This window comes from Microtus oregoni, unplaced genomic scaffold (genome assembly GCF_018167655.1).
Source record: "Microtus oregoni isolate MIOR12 unplaced genomic scaffold, Mior012 000004F_ref0000308, whole genome shotgun sequence".
Lineage (NCBI taxonomy): Eukaryota > Metazoa > Chordata > Mammalia > Rodentia > Cricetidae > Microtus > Microtus oregoni.
Window position 1 is genome coordinate 17,676,461 of NW_024543063.1, and position 25,541 is coordinate 17,702,001.

Here is a 25,541-nt window from a genome sequence, read left to right on the forward strand (position 1 = left end):
GACCATGTGGAGGCAGAGGACAGGGGACACATCTGACATTAACTAAAATCACTTATTCACCTGTGCAAAAGCCAACCATTTTAAATATGAATGGACCGTGAGTTGGTCTCCACCTGTGTTATCAATCACCCATTACTTCCTAGGAAATATTCCTTTAAACCTTGATAGTTCACTCTTCAACAAGTTATAAATATAGCCATGTAGCCTTCACAGAGGCGAAAATGAGAAATCCTGCCCGAGAGTTAGGGGAGAGTTGACCCTGAGGGTTGGGAGGGTGGTCTACAGAGGCACACAGACTGGGGATCAGTTCCACAGCGGCCAGCCAAGCATGAATCTCAGAGCAGATTATACTAGGTTAACTAGAACTTTCTAAGTGCAAGATGTTTCAATGACACACAAGCATTTTGTGAGAAGAAAAAAATAGAACCATTGTTTCTGTAAAAGATACCTGTTAGTTCAGCACTAAGGACTGGCTATATAGTGTCTCGTGACCAAAAAAAAAAAAAAAAAAAAAAAATCCCTTCAGTCTAGAAATACCAACATGTGATTCCACAACGCACACTGTATATGAATGTGCATATGAATGCACATAGGTATACTTGTGTATTTTCATACATGTAAGGACCAGAGGTTGAGGTTGATGTCTTCCTCCATCACTCTTCACCTTATTTTTGAGACATGGTCACACCTGGAAGCTGAAGCTCGCAGATTCAACTAGGTAGTCTGGATGGCCTGCAAGCCCCAGGACTGAAGGTATATACTCTTGACTCAGATCCACAGGCTTGGACAGCAAGACCACTGAGCCATCTGCCCATCTCCAAAATATGCATAGTCTCCTATGCTAAGTGAAAGAAGCCCAGGTTCCCACATTCTCAATTACATGTGTAAGCTCAAAATTCCAACTAAAAAGTAAAGAAACAAAACAAACAACAACAACAAAAAAAAAACAGAATAGCATTTCCAGAAAGGTATGGGAGAAAGGCCAGGAGGACAGAAGGGTACAGAGAGGATGGATCATGGGTTCACAGGTCCAATTGGATATAAAAAGTAACAGAACATTAGGGCATGGTAGGATAGTTACAGTTGTCAACAAATAACTGAATATTTCAAAGCTGGGTGTTGTCAATTCAAAGAAAAGGGAGTATCAGAAAGCCAATTACCCTAATCCAGCACTACACATTTTCTACGTGTATTGAAGGGCGAGAGAAAGAGAGAGAGAGAGAGAGAGAGAGAGAGAGAGAGAGAGATGTTTTTCCAATGGTGCAATCTTAAAAAGTCTCCCAGCTTGATACCTCTTCCGTTGGTCATTGGGACATTGCAATCACTAGTCTCAGCAAAACCGGTTTACTATCCTCAAGCTGAATGCCTGGAGCAATTTTTAAATATTGTACTAAACACTGGAAAGTATACACCTCTGATGAAACCCAGACAGATTCTTTAAGGGAAGGGGGGGAAAAAAAACAAAAACAAAAAACAGTACACAACTAATGACTGAATCAAGTCTTCTGTGCTCCCAACACAGAGCATACATTCAGCCCGTAATTGAATAAATATGCAAGTATTCAGATTTCTCTAGATATTGCCATTTCGCAAATGCAGTAATAAATTAAAAGCTTTACATAGCATTCCAACCGCGTATAAAGGATTGATTCAGACCATAGTCCTCGTGCGAGGACCTAGCACGGCTCTTCTGTAAACTGCTCACTACAAAGACAAACTTTTCATCCTAGTAACTTAGTCATAAGCTAAGCAATCACCCTCAATTTTTCTTCTGCTCTTCAGTGGCTAGAGGAATTCAAATGAGTCTAAAAGACCATAGGCCATTGTCTGATTTGTCTAATGTACAGAAGGACAGAACCGACAGAATTGCTGTTGAAATCAACTCAGCAGATATACAAAAATGAACTCAGCAGAAAAGGTTTGCCTGTGGCTCTCTGTGATCGTTGATTCCTGAAGCTGTCACTGGCTGCCATTTCCTCTCTGTCTATGAAAAGGAGAGTTGGATCAACTCACTGTTATTCTCACAACTATCCAAATCTACATAAGTCTAGAGGCTACAACGAAAGTCAGCAGAAGCCAGGGTCCTCTTCCTGTTTTTGAAGGTAGGGACCTCAGCCTGTAGAGCAAAATTCAAGGCACCAGGTCAGTGGCAGCCTGTATGTATTCAGCAAAGGCTTTAAAGGCAGCATATTTACTGCGGAGCTGATGCCCCTCACCCCCCAGCAGAATATGGCCTGCTGGGAATACACAAATGACCAGGAGCTCTTCTGATGTAGCTGAAACAGGCTCATTTTATGATCGTAAACAGCCTCGAGTCTTTGTAAACACACAGGGCTTCTCAGGCCCTGGGAATGAGCTCTTGGGCCAGTTTAGAAAAGAACCAGAAAGATGTGAGGGCTTTGGAGAGCCAGCCACTTTCATACGGAACGTGTCTCCATCCCAGCTTTGTTTGACACCCAACAAATCTCTTTAATCAAAATCACCCCTCTTTCCTCCACGGATGAGTTTCTGGAAAGTGTGAAGGAAGGAAGTGGCTCCTTTGGGGACTGGGTTAGTGTGGCCCACCACCTGCTTGTCTGGTTCTTCTAAGCAATAAAAGGTAAGCCGAGGGTACAGAATCAGATCAGCAATCTGTGTGTCCAGTGTGCCAAACAAATGGCTTCTCAATAATAGTAGCCTCAAATAGCTTTGGAATGTATCCCCAAAAATGTCCAGAAAAAAAAAAAACAAAAAAAAAACAGCTCTCTTGAAATGAGAGCTGGCTGTCCCAGCAAATCCAACCTTACTGTGTTTACCTGAAATAGCACAAAGGCGAAGTGGGAGGGGGGCACAAAGAAATTCCCATACATGGTTGTAAGATTTTCATTAAAACTTATGAAACAGAAAAGCAGCCACTGTAACTATCTTTAATAGTTTATTTTAATGGCCATAGTCTATCCATATAATAAGCTGGCCTGGGGTGAGTTCTTCATCTTTAGATCTTGAGAACAAGCCACCACCATCCTGCCTCACTGCTAAAGAATGTGGGATCATGATTAACTCTGTGTCCAAAGAAAAATGCAAGAAAAATCCAAAGCAGTCTTGACTTTAATGTATATATTGACACTTAGCTGCTTCACCTTGATAAGTTTCAGCACTACTAGCAAATGTTTATCAAAAGCAACTGCAGTGAGCGATTGGAATCTAATCTGAAATGGGACCAGGCACGATAGCCTAATACATATATGCATGAAACAGAGAAACTGCCTAATAAGCATAACTGACACCAAATATGCAATTTACATACATTACACACTAATAATCTCAATTTTAACATTCTTCTTTAAAAGCAACTGGGTGGGTGTTTGAGGTAAAGGCTTTCTTTTGTGAAGTGTGAATAAGGACAGAAGTCGATCCTGGCATCTTACATCATCAATCGCCATCTTGTTAGTACAAAGACCCTTCCATTTTTTTTTCTGGTTAGGCTCCAGGCCTGGGATCTCAACACTACAAGTGTGTGACAGCTTAACCAGATTAGATGGATGAACAACAAATCTGATGAGATCCACAGACCGACCCTGTCTTCCGGATGTGCTGAGTGCCAAGGGGACAGTCAAGCATTTTCAAGCTGTTATACAATTCTTCATGAGAAATGTTCCCCTTTGGTAGATTAGCCATAAAACAGGATAGGTGTACGGGTTATTTTATTTCATCTTACCTAAGACCTGGACAAAATTTGAAAGACGGCCTGTGGGTGTAGCTTTGACCTCAGGATTGGTTAGTAACAGTTAAATGCTCTCTAAAACATTTTTTTTTTGTAATTTAAGCCTATTTTCTTATTTTGTCATTGGTTTCACTCATAAGTGAGAATGAAACCGTGTCTGCTCTAAACATAAAATGTGCTCATAATGACCCAGATTATACCAAATGTAGTTTTAAGTGTTGCTGGATTGACTGGATCTCAGAATTTATGGCCTCTGAAGTTGCAAAGAGGACTTCCTCCCTTTAAAAAGGAGGGCGCTTTAAACCAAAAAAAAAAAAAAACCCTCAATAATATAAGAGTAAATGAATGAAAACCATATGGATCAAATGTTCCCTAAAATACACAGTTTGAAAAATTAAGGCGAAAAAGTGCTTGACAAAAAAAAAAAAAAAAAAAATGTGTTTTAGATTTGACCAAACCCAGAAAATTTGAAGAATCATTTGCAATTGATGATGAACTCTAAATGCTGCCAAACTGACCATTTTCATAGATGACAGAGCAACAGAGAATTTCCCCAGAACCCTGTAACCCAGTGAGAGTGCATTTTACTCAAGAGCTTGTGGGAAGCTGTCGACAAATACTGCAAAGTTTATAGAAATAGGTAGAGGTGGGGCATGAAATTATGCAAGCTTGTTAATCTAATTGCCCATGTTGGGGGTGTTGGCTATGTGTGTTTTGGGGGTGGGGAAGCACCCAGGGTAGTATTTCATGCAAAGGAAAGTTAATTAAAAGAACATGGCCCACATGTTAATGAGCCTCATGTCTTGAGTGTGTGGCGATATTTCCTTGTAATCCTACTTCCAAGTCAGTGTCCCCTGTCTTGACCACATGTGTACAAGATACTCAAATCAGTTTCAGGGAGCAGAAAAAGATATCAATGATCAGTGTGCGTGCGGGTTCTGTATGGTCCTTGCAGCAAGAGAATATAACCTTTCCAAAGAAGATTGCTGCTACCAGGGGAAGTTCTCACTAGGGTGAGTTGGGTGGTCTCCACAGGGCATACCGAATCCTCATTCTGAGCCCCATCTTCTGGAAAGGTTAAATATGTCAGACAACTAGTCAGAAGGTAGGAAATATTGAAGTTTTAACCTGCCCTGCCCCTGTCCATCTCTGAGAATCTGGCCTCAAGTGTCCTGACAGATCCAGCCTTTACTAGCAAATGGGAGGCCAGATCCTCCATTTGTGAAAACATTCAACCAGGCTCACAGGACAAGCAGGCAGAGGCAGAGAAACAAAACCGTGTGACTCGTGTTCCAAGAAGAATAACAAGGGAGGGCAGATAGAGAGAGGGGAGGTATCATTCGGAAAATGATGTGTCCACCAATTCCTTATCAAAAAACTAGAACTCGATCAACCAGAGTAGCTCACACCTGTATTTCCAGCAACGGAAGCCTGAGGCAGAAAGAACACCGCAAGTCCCAGGCTCACCTGCTATAGAGACCTTTGTCAAGAGGGGAAAAAAGGAACGAAATGAAAAATAAACAAAATACTAAAAAATCCATTGCACATTGGTTCTCACACATTCTATTTCCTGCCAGTTTTAGTAGGGAACAAGATGCCAACACTGGTGATCCTGGAGAAAATGTCAAATAGAATACACAAATAGTTTAGATATGCTGAATAGATTCCACCCACAAGAGCTACAATGAACTGGCCACAATAATTCAAAAGAACATTCCAACAGATGGAAAATCTATACACTACCATCTATCTCGGTTTTTAGAAAGGCCTAAGATATAAAAAGAACCCAGATTCAAGGTACAAAAATATCATGAGTGGTTTTCCTGAAAGAACTTCTATACAGTCAGCATGGAATACTTTTATTACTTGTGGAAATTAAAAGATAAATGAAAATCAATCAGACTTAACAAAAAAAAAAAAACCTCTAAATTAACCTAAACTAAAAACATAAATTCAGGGGCTGGAGAAAAGGCTCAGCAATTGTAAGCACTAACTGCTCTTGCAGAGAACCTGGGTTCGGTTTCCAGCATCCACATGGTGACTCACAAATGTTACTCCTGTTCCAGGGGATCCAACACCCTCTTCTGGCCTCTGCAGGCACCAGGAATGCATGTGGTGCACAAACATCCATGCAGACCAAACACACAGACACGTAAAATAAAATGAATAAATCTAAAATTAAAAAAACTAAATTCATCTCCAGCACTGAAAAAAAAAACAAACAAACAAACTTAGGAAACCAGTCTCTCTGTTAATGTTTTTAAATGTGACTAAAATCCTGTCTCTGTTTTGTTTTGAAGAGTACTTCTTTTCCATTCATAATAAACTAGATCCTAAACCAGCAGTCAGAAATCCCAGAATCTAGTTCCAACCCCCTTATACTAACAGTGGATTACAACCTTTGGTTCTGCCATTGAATTACCTGCTAAGTAGGTGACAAGATAGAGGTGGTGAATAAGAGGAGTGAGAGTCACACCAGTTCTGTTCTTAGGATCACATGATCCAGCCAATGCGTCAGTAATGGGGTCTCTGTAACGCAGAAACCATAGCACCATCCACTGCTTTCTTCTTATTTTCCTCTCAGGTGCAACTAAACCAAGTTGTTAGAATTGGGTTTGTCCTAACTTTCTTTAGACTAATGTCTAATAAAGCCAGACAACCAACACCACTGTAGGCATCTTTTACCTCCACAAAAGCATTGTTAAGAAGCAATGAGTCCCAAGGGCTGTCGAAATCTGAGGTCTAGTCTTTTTCTCCATTTTTTTGTAAATATGTCTGGATGGTGCAGATCCGCTCACTCCCTGTCTCGTCCTCAACTTGAACTGAGGGACGTTGTTCTTTCTTTCCTGACTCTTTGGGAATGTTGTAAGAACTAAGTCAGCATGGAACCCTACTGATCATCTACGGCAGAGACATAGGGCACACTAGTTAATCACAAATGTGAGTACGGAGCTGATGTAGTATAGAAGATGAAATAAAGAAATACAGGAGTGGAATTGCCTGTGAGATTTTTCCACTGCTCGAGATGAAGTGACCCTATCCTGGCACCAGGTCTGAAGTCACTGACAGTTGAAAACCTGCAATATTCTTAAAGGTGAGCTTTAATGGCCAGAAACCAATTGCTAACACATCCACTTAAGTAATACTGCTATAACATTGTTCCCAGACCACTGCGCACAAGAGACTAACCAGTTTGCATACAGAGTTCAAGTTCGTGTTATTTTCATTACGACTGAAGTTTACAAGACCCCCTGATGGAATCCTGCCTCTCACAGAAGCAGCTCTGGTCACACATTACTCCCTTGGAAACTTTCATCCAAATCCAACCATCAAAAAGGGGGCCGGAAAAACGGCTCAGCAGTTAAGAGCGGGCTGATCTTCCACAGGACCCAGGTTCAATTCCCAGCACCCACATAGCAGCTCACACCTGCCTGGAACTCCAGTTCCAGGGGATCTGACACCCTTGCATAGACATACCTGCAGACAAAACACCAGGACACATGAAAATAAATAAATGAGCAAAAACTAGTTTGATGTTTTCTGGCCTTCGAGTGGTGATGTTAAAGCTTACAGACCCTTTCCACGCTGCTGCTCCTAATCTCTGGAAGGAGTTTCCACAGGAGAAATCCGAGTGTTGCAAAGCTGGCTCTTTTGGCAGAAGCCTGTCATTGTCATGTGAAATGGCATCCCCAAATGCCAGTACTTAGAAATCAAAGGAGCCGAAAGTCCTGTAAGAGGCTTCCATTGTTTTCATGTTGTTATTTTCCTGCTGAGGTTGAAAAAGCAGCCTCTTACTTTTCTTTTCTTTCTTTCTTTCTTTCTTTTTTTTTTTAAGCCCAGGATGTGCTATAGGAATCTATAAAACTTAATTACATTTACTCTTACAAAAAAGGATTTATGAACTTTTGCCTTGAGGCGGAAATGTTTATTTCATTGCCTTTGCCATCCAGTCTTTTCAACTCCCATGGCTTTGAACTTCTCAGCTGCTCGGAGTTATCACCGTTACACAGAGCGCAAGAGCTCCACTCCGAAGACGCACACCACAAGTTGAAGAAGCCAGGGAAGGCGAAGATATATGAGTCGTTATTTTGGCCACCCTTTGTGCCATTAAAATCTCATTTTCTGCCTATTAGAATACCCTCTCGGTGCTTAGGCAGCGGTGATAGCCCGTGATTAGTGTGTAATTGAGTATAATTGTCTTTTCACTTTTCATTTGTGTCATTCTGAGCTTCTCTCTGTTTTTCTAACCACCAAGAGGAAAAGGGAGGAAGAGAAAAGATAAAGCTGTTAAAAACTCTCGCTCTCAGCCCCAAAGAGATCCTCGATTGCAATTATAGATTGCAATCCCTTTGTGACATTTCTCCAAATTTAGTGGGTGGCTCTCCTCGCCACCTGGGCCAACTGGTCTCTCTCTCTCTCTCTCTCTCTCTCTCTCTCTCTCTCTCTCTAATAAAATCAAGCTATCTGTATTTAAACAACTGCTAATAATGTCAAGTCCAGACAGATGCCACATGTAGAAAATTTAACCATCCTTCTGACATGCAATTATCAGGGCAATTTATTAATACAATCCTTCAAGAAAAACTCATAGGCCAATGCAAATTACAAAAACAATTACAACGTCCAAATATTTATACAGACCCAAAGACTAGCAATTTCCCTAATTTGTGTTCTTATAACTCATTCATTCCAGGTTCTGCAGTCCTCAGCTGGGTCTCTCTCTCTCTCTCCCTCTCCCTTCTCTCTCTCTCCCTCTCTCTCTTTCCCTCTCTCTCTTCCCTCTCTCTCTTTCTCTCCATCCTTCCCTCCCTCCCTCACTCCCTCCTTCCTTCTCCCTTTCTTTCTTCCTTTCCTCCTCCCTCTTCTACTTTCCCACCCCCTTTGCCTTTTTCCCCTCCCCCTCATCCTCTTTACTTCCCCTTCCCTCTACCTACTGCTTCTCCTCCAATTGTCATGTCAGAGCTTTGGTGTTTTCTGATGAGGGTTTTTCCTCAAAATTCTGTCAACTGACCAAATATCATTTGAAACAGACAAACAAACAAAAACCAAAAGAAAAGAAACCCTGGCATTCTGTAAGGCTTTCCACCAAAGCTCAGAGCTAAGGACAGGCAAGACATATGACAAACGCCTTGACAACTAAGTATAAACACAGCGTCCCCATGATTGCATTAGAAATCACTTGAATTTTAAGTCTAAGCTACAACTTTTGAAGCCTCCAGTAGAAAGGGAAGAAAGAAAGGAAACTCGAAAACTGAAATCATGTGGCTTGTATAAAGAATACATTATGGTTTACATTTGGCAATTCATTATAGCCCTGCCTCGGGGAATTGACTATTTGGTTCTGGTAACAGCAAATCATCTGTCTAGAAACACAGGACTGACCTGAGGTGAAAGGCCATTGCCAATGGCGGGGTTCATGGGGTTGGAGGGCCCCGACGGAGGCACAAAGGTGTCTGTATAGCTTGAAAATCCGTGCCTGGTGCTGGGGAGGCAGTAGGCAGAGCTGCTGTCTGGGTTCGAAGGAATTGTGCTTTGGTGGACGGTGCTCGGAGGAAGCGGCTGAGGTCTATGAACGGTGCTGCTGGGATCTGACACAGCTGAAAGGAAGAAGAGGATCAACCATGATGCTCTCAGGTAGACAAGCGGAGGGGGTTCAACGCGAAAGTTCCCAATAGGAATTACCATTTGATCAGATACTGTGAAAACTCCAAGTGCATTTCTTACAGCTCAGTTGTGAAATCACACAACAAATACAGTTAACGTCTATCGTGGCATGTCTCCAAGCTCATGACTGTGTAGAAACTCCCAGGCCACACTCATCTAGATACCCAGATACTCTCAGATACCACACTGGCAACACTAACAAGCCAATTTGGGTAGTGAACACAATGCATGAATAGACCATCAGAGTTCCAACTGTTAGGAACACACTTTCACAACCCCGAAACAATAGTCTTACAATTTAACATGACCCCATTTCCCTCTTGACCTAACAAATCATAATTTCTTACCAACACTCACATTCTCTGAATTATTATTGCAACTAGTTATAATCCTAGATCCTCAGTTGAATGCAATTAGCAATATAAATACAGTGCTCAGGTTTTAACAAAAGAAGGGGGGGTGTGGAGAATCCCATGTAAGTTTGGGAAAGTTGCGTTGTTTTTAAACATGGAAATAGTGCTACAGCATAGCACGTTTTATCTGAAGAGCATCAAATATAGCTCAAACTACTTCTGAGACAAGGTAGGTATGTATAGGGACAGGTGATGTCAGATGATAGGCACACTAACAGCGTCACTGTCAGAATCACAGGCAGGAATCACTGTGGGAAGCAGCCAATGGGAAGCTATTGGGAGTTCCATCCTTATCACCCTGTTTCTCTTCCGATACCTTGTGGAATAGACGTGGGCTGGTAAGAGGTCTCCGACAGCTGGTATGTTGGCAGGGTCGGCATGGCGGTGGGAGGGAATCCCCCCGGAATGAGATGGTTGAAAGCCATCAGTTGATTGGCCCCAGCTTGCTTCCTCCATCTTGCACGGCGGTTGCTAAACCAGACCTATGGATTTAATTTAAAATTTGAGGATTTCACTGATGAAATAATAGTACATTCTTAATGAATTTTTCATGCTAAAACAGATTAAAGGCCCCTACTGACAGGGCAAATAGAAGCAAGAGCCCTCTGTCTTCTCTAGTATGTTGGGGTGAAAGGAAAGTTAAATATCAGGGGTCAGGAAGGGGGCTGCAGGGACCCTGTGTGGACTTGCATCAGTAAAGCTGATAAGGACCTTGGGCAGGTCCTGGTAGGAAGGGTCACAACAGTAAGCATTCTTTACAGCTGCCATCAATGTCATTTGCCCTCATCTCACAGCCTTCCAGGAAATCTTGAGTCACTTGGACACCCCCACACACCAACAGTCACACATATGGCACGTGTCCTAAGTTTGACCTTGCCAATTACAGACACCACGCCTTAGGCTTTGTGTTCATATCAGTCTATTTCTGTATGTCTATAATCAGTGTAAGTATAAGTCCTAGTTAGTGGTTCTCAACCTTCCTAATGCTGCAATCCTTTAATACAGTTCCTTACGGGTGGGACACCCCCACACATAAAATTACTTTCATTGCTATTTCATAACTGTAATTTTTCTACTGTTATGATCTTAATGTAAATATCTGTGCTATCCAATGGTCTTAGGTAAACCCTAGGAAAGGGTCATTTGACCCCCAAAGCAGTCGCGACCCACATGCTGAGAACCACTGTTCTAGATCGTCACATGAATTAAACAGAACTTCATGCAAGTAGAACCATTTTACCACCTTTCTTCAAGGTCTGGACCATCATTCTGATCTCAATTAGAATGGATGCTGATGAAGAGTTTCAAAGAAAAAAGGCAGTATTTGCAATGGAATTAGTTTCTTTTGGTGCCTGTGTTTATGCAGTGTAATAATCTGTGTGGAACACTGTACTAATCACCTATGTTCAGAAAAAATCTGTTGGAAAATAATTTGTCTTCCAGTAATTCAAAGCTCCAGTCTTCTTGTGTGTCGATGGAGAAGAGGAAAAGCTATCAACCAGAAATATAATTAAATGTCTAACATGTTGAATGGTGTTAAAAGGAGTTTTACTATACTTCAAGATGTTGACCAACTATGATTTAAATCTGCGTAAGAAAGATGTAAAACAACCAGGCAGTGGTGGCGCACACCTTTAATCCCAGCACTTGAGTGGTAGAGGCAGGCGGAGCTCAGTGAGTTCGAGGCCAGCCTGGTCTACAAAGCCAGTTCCAGGACAGCCAGGACTGTTACACAGAGAAACCCTGCCTCAAAAAAAAAAAAAAAAAATGTAAAACTTGGAGTAGATTTTTCAGGGTGTACACATAGTATTTACCATACCACAAAAAGAGACTCCTATTAACCAAAAGTATTAGCATGTGTATAGAAAGTTAACACAAAGAAGCACATCGCATTTGAGGCTGAAGGGATTGGAAGGGATGCAATGGGGAGGTCACGTTCAGGTGGCCTTCTTCACAGAGCCCAGAAGAATTGCTCACAGGACACTGAAGCTCTGTGTTAGGAAGTCAAGGAATCAGGAAGACTTCAGAGTGGGGACAAAATTTCTGCTCATTTTAAAAGCATTTTAAAAGTTGGATGTAATTATCACAAGGATTATCCTTCTAGATAGAGGTCACAGTAGAGAGTAGAAAGATGTGAGCAAGCCTGGCTAAGGAAAGAGAATTCAGCAGGGAATGCCCTTGCCAGGAATATAATTGGGAGATAGCTTGCAAGAGTCCATTCCCTCCACTGTATGCACCAGGGCTTGAGCTCAGGTCATCATGCTTGGTGGCAAGCACCTTTGCCCACTGAGCCTTCTCACCAGCCCCAAATATTACCTTTTCATACCCCTTATGTTTCCAAGGTGAAAATAATGTTATCTAGTATTTTCCCATGTGGATAAATAATTGAATAAGAGCATCACTTGGCTTGATAAATTGCCACCTGGTATAATGGTACCATGAATGCTCTATTTCAAGCTGGCATTTGGTTGTGTTTTCTCTCTGCAAGTCTAAACTATTAATGACTCCCAGAGGTATCATGGGAAGAAAACCAAGGAAGGGCTTGGCATCATTCATGTTAGTGGAAGAGTCTAGGGGTGAGAATTCCTGCCTGAAGGTACTTACCCTACCATATACCATATACCCTACCAAACATTACATGATAAAGCGACAAGTTCAAAAGACCCTTCTGGAATTTAAAATCAACTACATGCCACAGAGTTCCAAATTTCCATGCTATACTGGAGAAATGAACTCCTAGAGATGCCCTGAGGCGATTTCATTCACGTGGTCACCATTCTGAATTCCGGTGCACCCCTCCATGAGGCACTCAAAACCCTGTGCTTGGCTATTGCTGAAGCAGGCTGTTCAATCCTCTACCCTCTGCCTTCTAGAACCTTCAGATTAATAAAACAGCTTGGATTGACCAGGACTGGCTATGCCTGAGCTCCCATGAAGCTCAGCATTCCACCGCATCAAAGAGCATTCTACCAATGTCATAGACCAATGTCAAAAAGTAGAGGTCTAAAGTCAGGCATGGTGGCACATGCCTTTAATCCCAGCTCTCAGAAGGAAGAGGCAGGTGAATCTCTATGAGTTCAAAGCCAGCTTGGTCTACAAAGTGAGTTACAGGACAGTCAAAACTGTTACACAGAGAAACCCTGTATTGAAAAAAAAACAACAAAAAAGAGCGAGAAAGGAAAGAAGGAAGGAAGGAAGGAAAGAAAGGGTCATCTTTGCCCAAGTAATGATGAACAATTATCATCACTTTCCACAATTACCTTCAAAAGACAGAATCCAAACAAACTAAGTGGTTATGGATTTGAAGTTTGCGCTCATTTTATGTTTCCAAACTGACACTAGTAATTACTGGAGGTATAGAACAAGCCCACCAGGGGTTATTTTTAAATGTTTATTGCATAGTACCTGTTATAGCTACGATTTAAAAAATGACAGGAAGGAGCTATATGTAGATGTATACCTCAATGATAAAGAATTTTCCTAGACCAAAAATGTCTCAGGTTCAAACTCAAGCATTATATATATATATATATATTATATATATATATATAGTCAAGAAAAATAGCTGAGAAGCAAAGCTTTACTGAAAAACAAACTTTCAACTGGAAGTTCAGGATTCCCAAAGGAAATAATTCTAACATTCAAGCTGAGGCTCCCTATATATGGAGAGAAAAACTGAGCCTGAAAAAAGTGAGGACCGGCCTGCCTGTCTCCTCTGGGTGTTTATTTAGAGGTTTTTAATCATCCAGCCAATGCTAACTTCTGTGTTTCTCAACCCACCCATGCCTGCCAGACACATCACTTAAAGGGAAAACAGACTAATGCTGAAAACAGGACTCAGTCTTTGCCTCGTGTTTTTTTTTAATTTATTTTTTTAAAGATTTTATTTATTTATTATGTATACAACATTCCTCCCATGTATGCCCGCATGCCAGAAGAGGGCACCAGATCTCATTATAGATGGTTGTGAGCCACCATGTGGTTGCTGAGAATTGAACTCAGGACCTTTGGAAGAGCAGCCGGTGCTCTTAACCACTGAGCCATCTCTCCAGCCCTGCCTCGTGTTTTGAAACTCAGGCAGCATCTTTAATTTCCAGCAGGAAAAAGAAGTTGCCCTTGAAATGACCTTTGTTTTCAATACCTTTGCCGACAGAGCGAGCATGGGATACTGTAATGTTGTCATCACCCTATACATAACTGAAGGAGAAAAGTAATCCCGCTATTCAGGCAGGCGCCTTCCATAACTCAGCAGTGAATTATCAATTCTTAACAGGCAATCGACACATAATCTACTGTGAACACATAATCCAGGATGGTTCCAACAGGTCAAGAGAATTTATGACTTGGTTACATTGGTTAGAAATGTCTCCTTCTTAGGGGCTGAAGGGGTGGCTAAGCAGTTAAGAGTACCAGAAGACCTGGGTTTAATTCCCCAGTACCCATGTGATGACTCACAACCATCTCCAGCTCCAGTTGTAGGGAATAAGAATCCCTTTTCTGGGCTCCTCGTGCACTAGATACTCGTGTGGTACACAGACATTCATGCAGTCAAAACACTCACACACATTTAAAAAATATATGTTTTTGAAGAAATTTCTCCATATTTTGAAAAGAGTAACAATAGCAGCAGAAACAAACTGGCTCTTGCTATTCTAAGAAGGTCTTTGCCAATAAGGTAGAAAGAACAAGGTTTTCAAAGTCAGCTATCTATCTGTTAAGTGTAATTCTGTGATCTAGGAGTCCATGTAACTTTACTCTCTCCACATTACCTCTTCTGGCTTTCCCATAACTGCTAACAAGATAAGCAAGTGAGGGAAAGAGACTTCCATTACTTGATAGTCTACTGTCATATATAGTGAATTGCTTGTGGTTGTCTGTGTAATATCAAATACATTAAGTATAACCCCCTGGCTCATTTTTACCTGTCCCAAGCCTTTTTTATCTTGCCATGGAGTCCGCCAATAAAATACAGCTATATTTCTTTAAAAATGCTCTTCATGTGCATTTCCACAATATAATAAATAATATCCAACCATTGAATGGTAAAATTCAAATCATTGAAAGTTCTCTATAACATCCTGATAACCATGAGGGGAAAAGGATAACGGGTTTCAAAATAAGAATAAAATTTTCATAAAATTTCCCTCTATGAAGGACCTTGGTCCTTGCTCAAAACAATGTGCTAGACTTTGTTGACTGCCCATGGGAAGCTTTTCCTTCTCTGAGGAATAGATGGGGTGCAGGGGAGGTGGAGGGAATGGGGGCGGGAAGAGTGGGAACTGGGATTCCTATGTAAAATGAGAAAAGATAGTTTTGTTTTGTTTTTTAAATTTCCCTCCCTGAGGAAAGTGACCAACTTGTTCCAACTCAACCCTGAATAACTTTGGGGAGGGGGGATTAGTACTTCCATAGGGAAAATTCAGGAAAGCTTTTTACACCACTAAGCCAGTCAAAAGTCAAGCCCTAGCTCCCACTTGACACCACTTTGACCTTGACCACTTTGCTCAGTGTTTGGGGAGTTCTGACCTCTCCTTTGCTAAATGAGAGATGCATAGAACTTCTGCAGGACACTGTTGAAATAATTTAAGAGGACAATAAGGCAAAACACTTACAAGGGTGCTTAGGAGATATTAAATGCTCAATAAATACTAACTGCTAAATTAAAAGCTCACATGGGCGCTTCTGAGAAAACCTAATTAAAGCCTGGCTTGCTGTCCTTTCCTCTGCAGTCAACAGCCAAAACCTTTTGTGCCAATGAGTAAACAGAGAAGTGCCCACAGAACACCTCAAATAATTGAGAGCCAGTTTGACTTGAATGGTGGCTTAGGTCAAATTTGCTTCCAAGTTTCATGGATTAGTGCTAATTGTACCATGGTGTGAGCCTAATTTTACCCATCAATAAATTACTTGTTCACATTTTTGGATTGTCCTCAAAGGCAGTGTAACCTACATTGTTCCAGATGGGTTATTTCAAATGCAATTTGACAAATGGGAAGGAAAGCATAATACCCATCCTTTGAAAGGCAATGCCGCAGGGTTGTAAAAGGCTGAGCGCTAGCTTCTGTGACTTGTGCGGCTACCACGTCAAGGAGAGTTGCTGCAAGCCAAGTAGGTAACCTCTCCAGACCCTCTCATTCATCCCTATCTCCTTCCTCTTCCGCTGCCCTGCTCTCCCCAGCCTCCCTCCCATCATTGCTGCTCCCCAGCTTTAGGCTATGGGTGGAGGGAGAACAGGCAGAGGAGGAGGACAGCCATATTCTCAAATGTGTCACAGGTCCATGGACACGCGCAAGCCCAGTCATCTGCATCCTGACACATCAAGAGCAAGGTGGGGTGGAGAGTGGCAGGTGACCATCATTTCATTCCATTCTGGAGTCAGGGTTTTCTATGCCTACCCTACCTTCTAAACAGTAGAGGTATGTCAAGTAACTTTAAGACTCCTTTGGGCTTTCCTGAGAACCCCAAATTTCTAGTACAGAACATCTTGAGAGATTGTGCCACCTAATAGAATTTTTTTTCCTTTTTCTTATTTTTTTATTTATGTGTATGGTGTTTTGCCTGCCGGTGTATGCCTGGTGCCAAAGGAAGCCAAAAGAGAGCACTAAATCATCTGGGACTGGTGTTATAGATGGTTGTGAGTTGCCATGTAGGTGCTGAGAATTGCACCAGGGACCTCTGCATGGGTACCAAGTGTTCATAGCCATCTCTCCAAGTCTCCCTAGTAACTTTCAGTTTTGGCGATAGAGGAGAGCTAATGTTTGAAAATATGAAAACCAAAGACACTGTCTTTAGTTAAAACTTGTACAAATAGACACATGTGCATACACACACAGACACACGCAGAGAGACAGACAGACAGACACACACACACACACACACACATACACACATACACGCATACACACATGCTCACGTGCACGCACGTTGTATGTTGCCCAGATCTCCTGAAATCTACTTATGATTACCATGGAGATCCTTGAAACCAGGGTGAGATTCACCTGATATAATCACCCCATACTTAAATAGATAAAACTAACCCAAGCTCAACAAAACATCTTAGAAAACTGGAACCAAAAGCTGCACTTCCTATGTCTTGACCAAATGCTGTTTCCACAGGTAGCTGTTCTTTGTGTCTTCTTTCCTCTTGACAGTAAGAAACTCGCCTACTTCATTCTGAGATGAAATACTAAAACGTTCGCATGCCACAAATATCTGCAAGTAATTCTGTCTCGATAGAACCTTCATGCTCCCGTTGTTTGCTTTTGAGCAGCTACCCAAAGAATTCAGCAACTAGTCTGTCTCTGTCTCTTTTCTTTTACTGATTTCTCTTTCCTTCTTCCTCTTCTTTTGACACTATTTCTAGATGGATCCTTTGCTGCACAACAGAGAACCTTAGCTTGCTGCGCACTCAGATTTGGCAGCAAGAAACACAAGTGTCCAAACAAATTTCTACGCAACGCTGACAAAGGCCCAAGTTATTATAGCTTTAGTTTCATCTCCATCCAGAAGAGACTGGAAATATTTTTCCTCTGAGGGGTAAAACGTGGAATGTAGACATGGTTTGGGCTTTGAGTGTTTGAGGTTTGGTTTTTCCCAGGTGCCCCCAAATTAAAGTAACTCACACACTCTGGCTATCATTCAAAGTGAGTTGAATTTAGCTACTGCTTTCCCAGCTCTTCCCAAGGACCCCAGCATTTTCGGCTGGCATTTTAATCAGTGATTAACTGCCCTCTTCTTTTTCCTGCTGGGTTAAGTAAAAGATCCATGTGCTGGCTGTTCTAGGGAATTTGTTAGGCTGTAGATCATAGCCCGGTGCAAGACATGATGTGTCTCAAGGGAGCTAAAGAAGCCATACGGAATGTAAAGAGTCACCGGGTTAAAGCCACATTAAGACAGCTGTTACATTAATGAGGGCCCTGCTTTCGTAGGGAGGTAACCATATAGAAAAATATAAACCGCTCTTTATTGGTTTGATCCCATGTCCTCTGAAAGTTAATAGGCTGTTATTATTGTGCTCTGGCCTCCACTGAGCCAGACGAGAATGTTGGGGACTGTGCAAACCATGTGGGTTTGAAATGTATTCTGTCCCCTCCTTCATTTTTGATGAAGGCAAGAATAAGAGAGTGAGGATTTTCAGATTCTCACTCTTTCTTTGTCTCATCATTCTGAAGTTTAGTTTTCATTCACACTGCATTCAGAACTGATTATGGACCAGCCTTTCAGTACACTGGCTGGGCCACCCATGAAGTACAAGAGCTAAGAGTGGAAATAGAGTGGACATTCAATGGGAAATCATTGGACCTCACCTTGCGTTTAAACTGGGCACTCACTGAACTCTAGCAGAAGCAAGATAGATGCTATACCTGTGGTTACAGTATTACAGCATATAAGAACTATTGATGCCCTCAACCCAGTCCACTGGGATACAGAGGAAAAGCATCCTGGTCCATGGCTAAAGAAGATGGTTTCTGTCCTGTGAGAAGCAGAGCACTCTGTCCCAATGAAATGGGTAGACAAATTCAACTGTCCCATTTTTGTTCTGTGTGTGTGTGTGTGTGTGTGTGTGTGTGTGTGTGTGTGTGTTTTCACATGGATAAGAATTTATGTTCGTGTACATGTGAAATTGAAGACTGATGTTGGGAATCAGTTTCAATCTCTTCCACCTTATCTCTTTGAGCAGAGTCTTGCAGTTGAACCCAAAGCTGGCCAACAGGGCTAGTCTGAGTCTAGCCAGCTTTCTCTGGTGATGCCCTGTCTCTTCGCTCTGAGGCTGGAATTACAGACATGCCACCATGCCCAACAGCATCTACTTGAGTTCTGGGGATCCTGGCTGTGGGCCTCATGCTTGCTCAGCAAGTGCCTTAAGCACTGAGCAATCTCCCCACCTCAATACTTCCAATGTTAAATAATCAGTCTTGAGAAGCCTGGCATGTCTGTGGCCCTTCTCCTTACCCTTCCATCCTACCTCCTGTTTACACAACAGCTGCCTACCTGCGACCTCAGAACCCTTTCTCCATCATCCCATCTTTGCCAGCGCCATGATCTATTTCTTACCACATTCCCAGTGCTCTTTACAAATGTGAACCAGGTAGCATCATATCTAAGCTTTCACAGGATGTCCTGTGCCTTGCTCTGCACCCATCCTTCTCCTACCTTTCCGTACTCCAACCAGAAAAGAACTAGTTCCTGATCTCTCCAGAATGCCTAGGTGGAAAACTGAGTGGTCATCTCACAGAACCCAGGCACTCCCAGCTTGTCCCTTTGTTCTGCTGTGGATGAGTGTGCTCCCCTCCCCATCTCTGACCAATAAATATTTGGCTAACATTTTGCTCCAAAATTTCAATTTTTCTTTTTCTCCACCCACATGATGCAATCCTATTGACGCTTGACACATCTGCTCTGTCCATTTGCTTGTGGTTATTCATATAGTGATCATTATTCTCTCCTGGAGGGAACTGCTAGTCCCTCTCTTCACCTCTTGACTGTTCTGGTATGACAGATCACGCAGAAGGCTGAATAAAGCCATTTTTCTCCCTAGACTCTACAGCTGGAAGAAGCTGTATCAATAGACAAGACAAGGTCGTGTGATGGACAGGTAAAAGTGTTGATAAGGGACCACATCAACAACTGAGTAGCTCCCTGCCAAAGTACCAGCCTGACTTTGATTATGAAATGCTGGGTGTGTCAAGTGGCATTTCCAGATAGAAAAAGTCAACTTCTGGGGCAGTAAAGAGTGCTGGGAATCCCTTAGTCTTATGCAATGTGCCCAAAACTTGAAGTGAAAGTGCACCACTGGTTAAGAGAACATTATTGTACACTCGAGAGAGACTTGTTAACTTAAATAGCCTTTTCTAGGAGTCCTCCTAAGAGTTCAGAAGACAACTCAGGGCTGTAGAAATGACTCGGCTGGTTAAAGATGCATGAAACCAAGCTTGATCGGAGTTCAATCCCTAGAAGCCGTGTGGAGGAAGGATAAACTGACTCCCACAAGTTGTTCTCTGACCTCCACATGTACCACACACACACAACATACACACACACACCACATACACACCACATACACCCCATACATATACCACATACATGAGTACAACATACACAAATCACACACCACATACACACACACTACATACACAGTCCACACACACAAACACACCCCACACATACATCACATACACACACACACACACACACACACACACACACCACATATACAGTCATGTAAAAAGGTAAAAGAGAAGCAAACCTGATTGACCTAGTTTTTTTTTTTTTTTCTGTTGCCGTGATAAACACTGTCAAAAGCAACTTGGGGAGGAAAGGATTTATTTCATTTTATGTTTTACAGTTCATTATCTGCCAAGGAAGCCAAGACATGAATGTGGAGGCAGGAGCCACAGCAGAGACTACGGAGGAATCTTGCTTACTGCCTTGATTCCTCTGGCTCATGCTCAACCCGTTTTCTTGAACACTCTTAGACCACCTAAGGATGGTACCTAGAGGTGGTGCCACCCACAGTGGCTAGACCCTCCTGCAGCAATTGGCAATCAAAGAAAATGCCCCACAGACATACGCATAGGCCAATCTGATGGAGGCAGTTCCTCAATTGGACACTTTCTCTGCCTAGGTGTGTCAAATTGACAACCAAAATCAGATATCATAATTATATTGTTAAAGTAATATAATTGCTTCCAGCGTCTACAATCTGTAAATGAAAGGACTACCGTACGCACTTTCCACATTTTTCTAATGGAAAGGCCACAGACAAAGCACGTGGAATCCAGAGGTTTTTTTTTACTATCAGGGAGCAATGTTAGCTTAGATAATTTTTTAACAAGCTGAAGTTTCTATTTCCTTATTTATCGATTGGGGATAGTAACTAACTATGTTAGCCAAGGGTTTTAGTGATAATTCATGAGTTAACCCATGTGAAACACAAGATTTAATATAGTTCCTGGTGCAAAATGACCACTCAAAATATGTTTGCTATTAATCTGGGAACCACCCTCAGCAGCCATATAGTTTCTGGTACACCACTAGGATGCACAAAATGAAATGAACTTGTGTGTGTCATAAACGTAACTTTCATAGCAATAACCAAAGCCTACAGATATGCATTCACTAAGCACTATTGCTAATGTGGTTTTCTTGGTTTCGAACACTTTTCAGTTGGGTATTGTACATCTATAAGCACAGTACTCAGGAGGCTGAGGCAGGAGGCTTATGAGCCCCCACTAGCCTGGTACTTAGTGAAACTTCACCACCAAACCAATAACAAAAAAATATTTCCCAAGAGGAGACCCCCCCCCTCCCCACGGTGGTGGGGGTGTCTTCCTAGATGTCTCCAGTGTCTGGGCATCAGTACCTGTACTCGGGCTTCTGTAAGCTTCGCCCGCTGGGCCAGCTCCTCCCTGGTGTAGATGTCTGGGTAGTGGGTTCTCTCGAAAGCACGCTCCAGCTCCTCCAGCTGCTCGGCCGTGAAGGTGGTCCGACTTCTGCGCTGCTTCCTCTTCAGCGGTAGGTCGGGTTCAGAATCGATGTCGGAGCCTTCATCTGACTGAGGCGCTGAGGCTAAAAACACAGGAGTGGGGAAGAAAACCGTAGTAAAGTTAAATCAAAAAGCTAGTCTCCCCAGCTACCGTGACTGAAAGTCTAAAGTACTTTCTCAATGTCTTCTCTAGACACCAAGCCCCTCCATATACCTCTATAGGGCTATTAAATAATATTTATGATCCCCCTGCACTCTGTCTTCCTGCAGCAATTCCCCTCCCGCCCCCTGAAAAATTTGCCCTGGTTATTTGCTATTTTGAGCTCTTAGAAAACAAGGATTAGTCTTATTCCATTTCCACAGCCTTGTGCTTAGTGTTTGCCCATGTGATAAATGAAACACGGTCTCCTTACATAGCCCAGGCTGGCCTAGAACTCAAAAATCTTGCCTCATTCTCCCAAATGCTGGGATTTCAGATGTGTGCCGCTACACCCAGCTTTTAATTTGTTTACCAATGATGGGAGAAGACAAATGAGAGTTAACAACATACATGTATGAAAATGCCAAAATGAAACTCATTATTTTGTATGCTCACTTTAAATTTTAATTTTAAAACAATACACCATTAACCTTTATGCTAGAAAGGTTGTTACTAAAAACATTTTAAACTTGACTTGGTGTCTAAAAAGAATGGGCAATAGTAAGCTATTGCAGGATTCTCATATGCTTTTCTAGTCCTATAAAAATACCATTATCTCTCATCTCCAGAGATTGGGATGTGCTTTAAGGAGAACTCCTGCTTTATTAATGGTAATCTCAAGAACTAATCCAGAAGGGAGACGTTGTTCGGTGAACCATCCCTAAAGTGAAGTTCAAAGTCTGCATCTCGGTTGAGGCAGGGTAGCAGTCTGGTTTAGCTGCCTGACTGCAGGAGCCCAGGGCAAAAAGGGAAGGGCAGGCCCCTTGTTCAAAAGTTACTGCAGATTTCAAGCAGTCTGCATCTTTTTTAGATTAATAGGGAGGGGGTGAGCTTTATCACTTAATATGCGGGTGACTAGAAAAAGAAGTGGGAACCAAGGAATGAGAGAAATGGAATGAACAATCCACTTCTCCCATAAAAGCGAGATCTGGATTCTTAAAGAAAGAAACTGTAAGAAGGGCTTAAAGAGCTTGGGACACCAGTGATGCCATTTCTAAGCCATCATTTCATAAGGAAAGAGTTGGTACATGATTCGCCTTGTTTCTGTCAAAAGTATTAGTGCCTTCACAGCAAGTCTGTCCCATAAGAGAGCATCTGATAACCTATATAATCTGTAACGAGTGTTGTCTGTGAATGGAAGACACACAAGGCCTGGGCACTGAGCAGGAGAGCTGCCCTTACCAAACACTGGGGTAAGGGACAGCATGCTGTCCATGGCTATTAGGGGCAGAGTCCGAGACAGGAGGAGGAACCACAGTGTCTTCACTCCTGAGCACATTCAAATGCACCCTAAAACCTCTGCCCAAAGAACTAGGGAACCTTCAGAGGAGGGATTGAGATGTGTTGTAGCAAATAGGCACACCAGCCAGAAAACTGAAGTTCTTCGTGTCACCATCAAGGTAGTGGTGTCGAGATGGCTCAGTGGCTAAAGTTACTTGCCACATAAACCTGACAACCTGAGTTTGATCCCCCAGGACCCACATAAACTTGAAAGGAGAGGACTGACTTCTACACAGTTGTTTTCCACATATGCACCTGGCATGTAAGTGTGCCAATGCGCGCGCGCACACACACACACCATTTATACAAACAACAAAAATTAATAACTTCTGTAAGCATCAAAGTAATTGTTTTCCAACTCAGGCTGGTAGGAGCAGACAAGCACCAAAAGACACAATGTGTTCTATGATTCTAATTTGCTGTGGATATTGTTTTGGCACAAGGGTCAACTACTTAGCCAAGGCTAGCTTCAAACTCAATGTGGAGTCCAAGCTCCAATCAAATTCATAATCTTCCTGCCTCAGCCTCTAGACAGTTGGAATCATAAGTGTATGCTATCCTTCCAAGCTATTGATCTAAGCTTTTTTTTAATTTTATTATTTACATATTTGGGGGTGGGAATAAAGGCGCTGGAGTGACAACAAACATAAGGAAGTTAGAGGATTACTTCCGAGAATTGGTTCTCTCCTTCCACCATGTGGGTCTGGGACACCAAACTCAGGTTGTCAGGCCTGGGAGCCTTCTCCCTGTCCCCATAACTTCTCAAGATCAAGCCTAATTTTGTCCCATAGAAATGAAAATGTCACTGTATTTTAGTACAAATTATAAACTTCCCAAAAGGTAAAGTGAATTCCTAGGTGTGGTTATAAGTGTTCTCTCATTTCAATACTTCTATATTTGATGCACACCCACAGACTGAAATGAGGAAACAGTAAGTTAGCCACCTCATCTGACAAATTAAGGAAAACACACCTGGAAACAAAAGCACTTCACATAAAAGTAAAAATTACATACAGTATATTTAGTGTGTGTTAATGTCATGCACATGTTTTTTTCAACTTACCCTCACCTAATTTAATATAACATTATCTCATTGAGATAGATCCTATTTTAGGTATTAATTTTAAAACCTGGCTTTCTTTAACTGCGAGGATATTTTAAAGGAAGATTCAAAATGAAATACACCATGTGTTACATTATAAAGTTCAACAGCTCGCAGTACACCCCATAAGAACATCTATTTGATAAAAGTGAGCCAAATAACGAAGCACTGATTTGCACACAGTTTTAGAACAGTGGTTCTCAGAAGTCTAGCAGAATCACTCACAGGCATCAGGGAAACACAGGCTGGCATTTCAGGATCCAGTAGCTGGGTCTGAGCCCTTCAGATGTGCATCTCTGACAGTCTCAGGTGATAGCGTGGCAGATGTTGGATGACAACCAAGGAACAAGTTCTAGAAACTAGTCCATTTTATTTCTTTTCCCTCCCATAATTCCCAAGCATACTTTCTGCCGCACTTTGTCCACAGCTGTTACTTTTCACATGTGTGTTTAAATTGTAACTACTACACTCCTAGAGGAACAAATCACCCATTCCCCCAAAGAAACCATTCATTTCCACAGATCCCTTTCCATCCCCACTCCAGATTTCTGTTGCTCTGATTTCTCTTTCCACGGTGAATGTAGGTGGAAGGTTCAACAGAGATAAAGACCTTTCCAGAACCTCTGCCTGTGAGAACCCTAAATCCTCATGGCCACATTCTGTTACTATGATCCCATTAGGACAAAAGTATGCAGAAATTTTCATGTTTCCTTGGGGACTCTCTAGGGTTATTAAATTCTCCCAAGTAAATATGATGTGTCATGCACTGTCAGGTCAATTCATCAAAAGCATCTCTGGTTTCTGAAGGAAAAGCCTGGTTGGGTTGGCAAGGACCAGCAAGAATTAATCCTGAGGGTCAAGGCTACCATGTTTAACCTAATGATCAATATCCCCAGAAAATAAACTCTGTGTGGTCAGGGCCTTCTCCTTGACTTGCTGGGGTTTGGGCACACAGTAGGTGTTGAATGAATGAAAGCACATGGCAAAATTTCAATTTTTTTCTAACACTGATGTCTCTGCTAATCTACTTTCTGTTAGCCTCCCAATATCTATTTAGAGTTGTTTGGGTGGGCCTCCGGGTTCTTAAAAGTTATTTTCAAAGTTTTCTAACCATTTGTATACTTGTATGTGTCTTGGGAATAATATTATTTTTTTCTCAAAAGAAGATGTGTGTGTATGTGTATTTATGTATGTGTCTGTATGAATGTGTGTGTGTGTGTTTGTGTGTGTGTGTGTGTGTGTGTGTTGAGGAACCATCTCAAGTAAGCAAATAAAAAGACTCAGAATTTTTTAATTCAATAGGACAATCTTCTCTACCACAAATAAAATTCTCTAACGAGCTAACAAATCACTATTTTTTTTTCCTAAACTGAACACCCCAAAGCAGTGGAAAGTTCTAGAAGCAGCAATTCAGAAGACTGGGAGGAAATTATTTCCTTGATTTCTCTACTGGAAAATTATTTGAACCAACTGATGATTTTTGGCAATACAAAGCCGCAATTTTACAAGCTAATTGTAACTTCTCCCCATATGTAAACCCCAAAAGGATGTGGGCTTTAAAATATGTATAGTCAGCAATCCAAGATTAATTGACCAGCTAGGAAAATCCAGCTCTTTCTAACATGGAAATACTACTATTTCTTCAATCTCTCAATAGAAGTGAAACTTAATATTTGTACAGAACCTAATTCCCA

The 25,541-nt window shown here is 41.9% G+C and overlaps 1 protein-coding gene across 1 annotated transcript in view; it reads right to left on the reverse strand.

Annotated features, from left to right (window-relative positions):
- Positions 1 to 25,541, reverse strand: part of Pax3 (paired box 3) — a 92,885-nt gene that overhangs the window by 9,940 nt on the left and 57,404 nt on the right. Inside the window, exons 5-7 of the mRNA XM_041650555.1 lie at positions 21,143 to 21,348; positions 10,097 to 10,262; positions 9,086 to 9,300 (exon numbers count right to left, since the gene is read on the reverse strand). Of these exons, the coding sequence (XP_041506489.1) occupies positions 9,086 to 9,300; positions 10,097 to 10,262; positions 21,143 to 21,348 (587 nt within the window). The remainder of the gene's footprint in view (positions 1 to 9,085; positions 9,301 to 10,096; positions 10,263 to 21,142; positions 21,349 to 25,541) is intronic.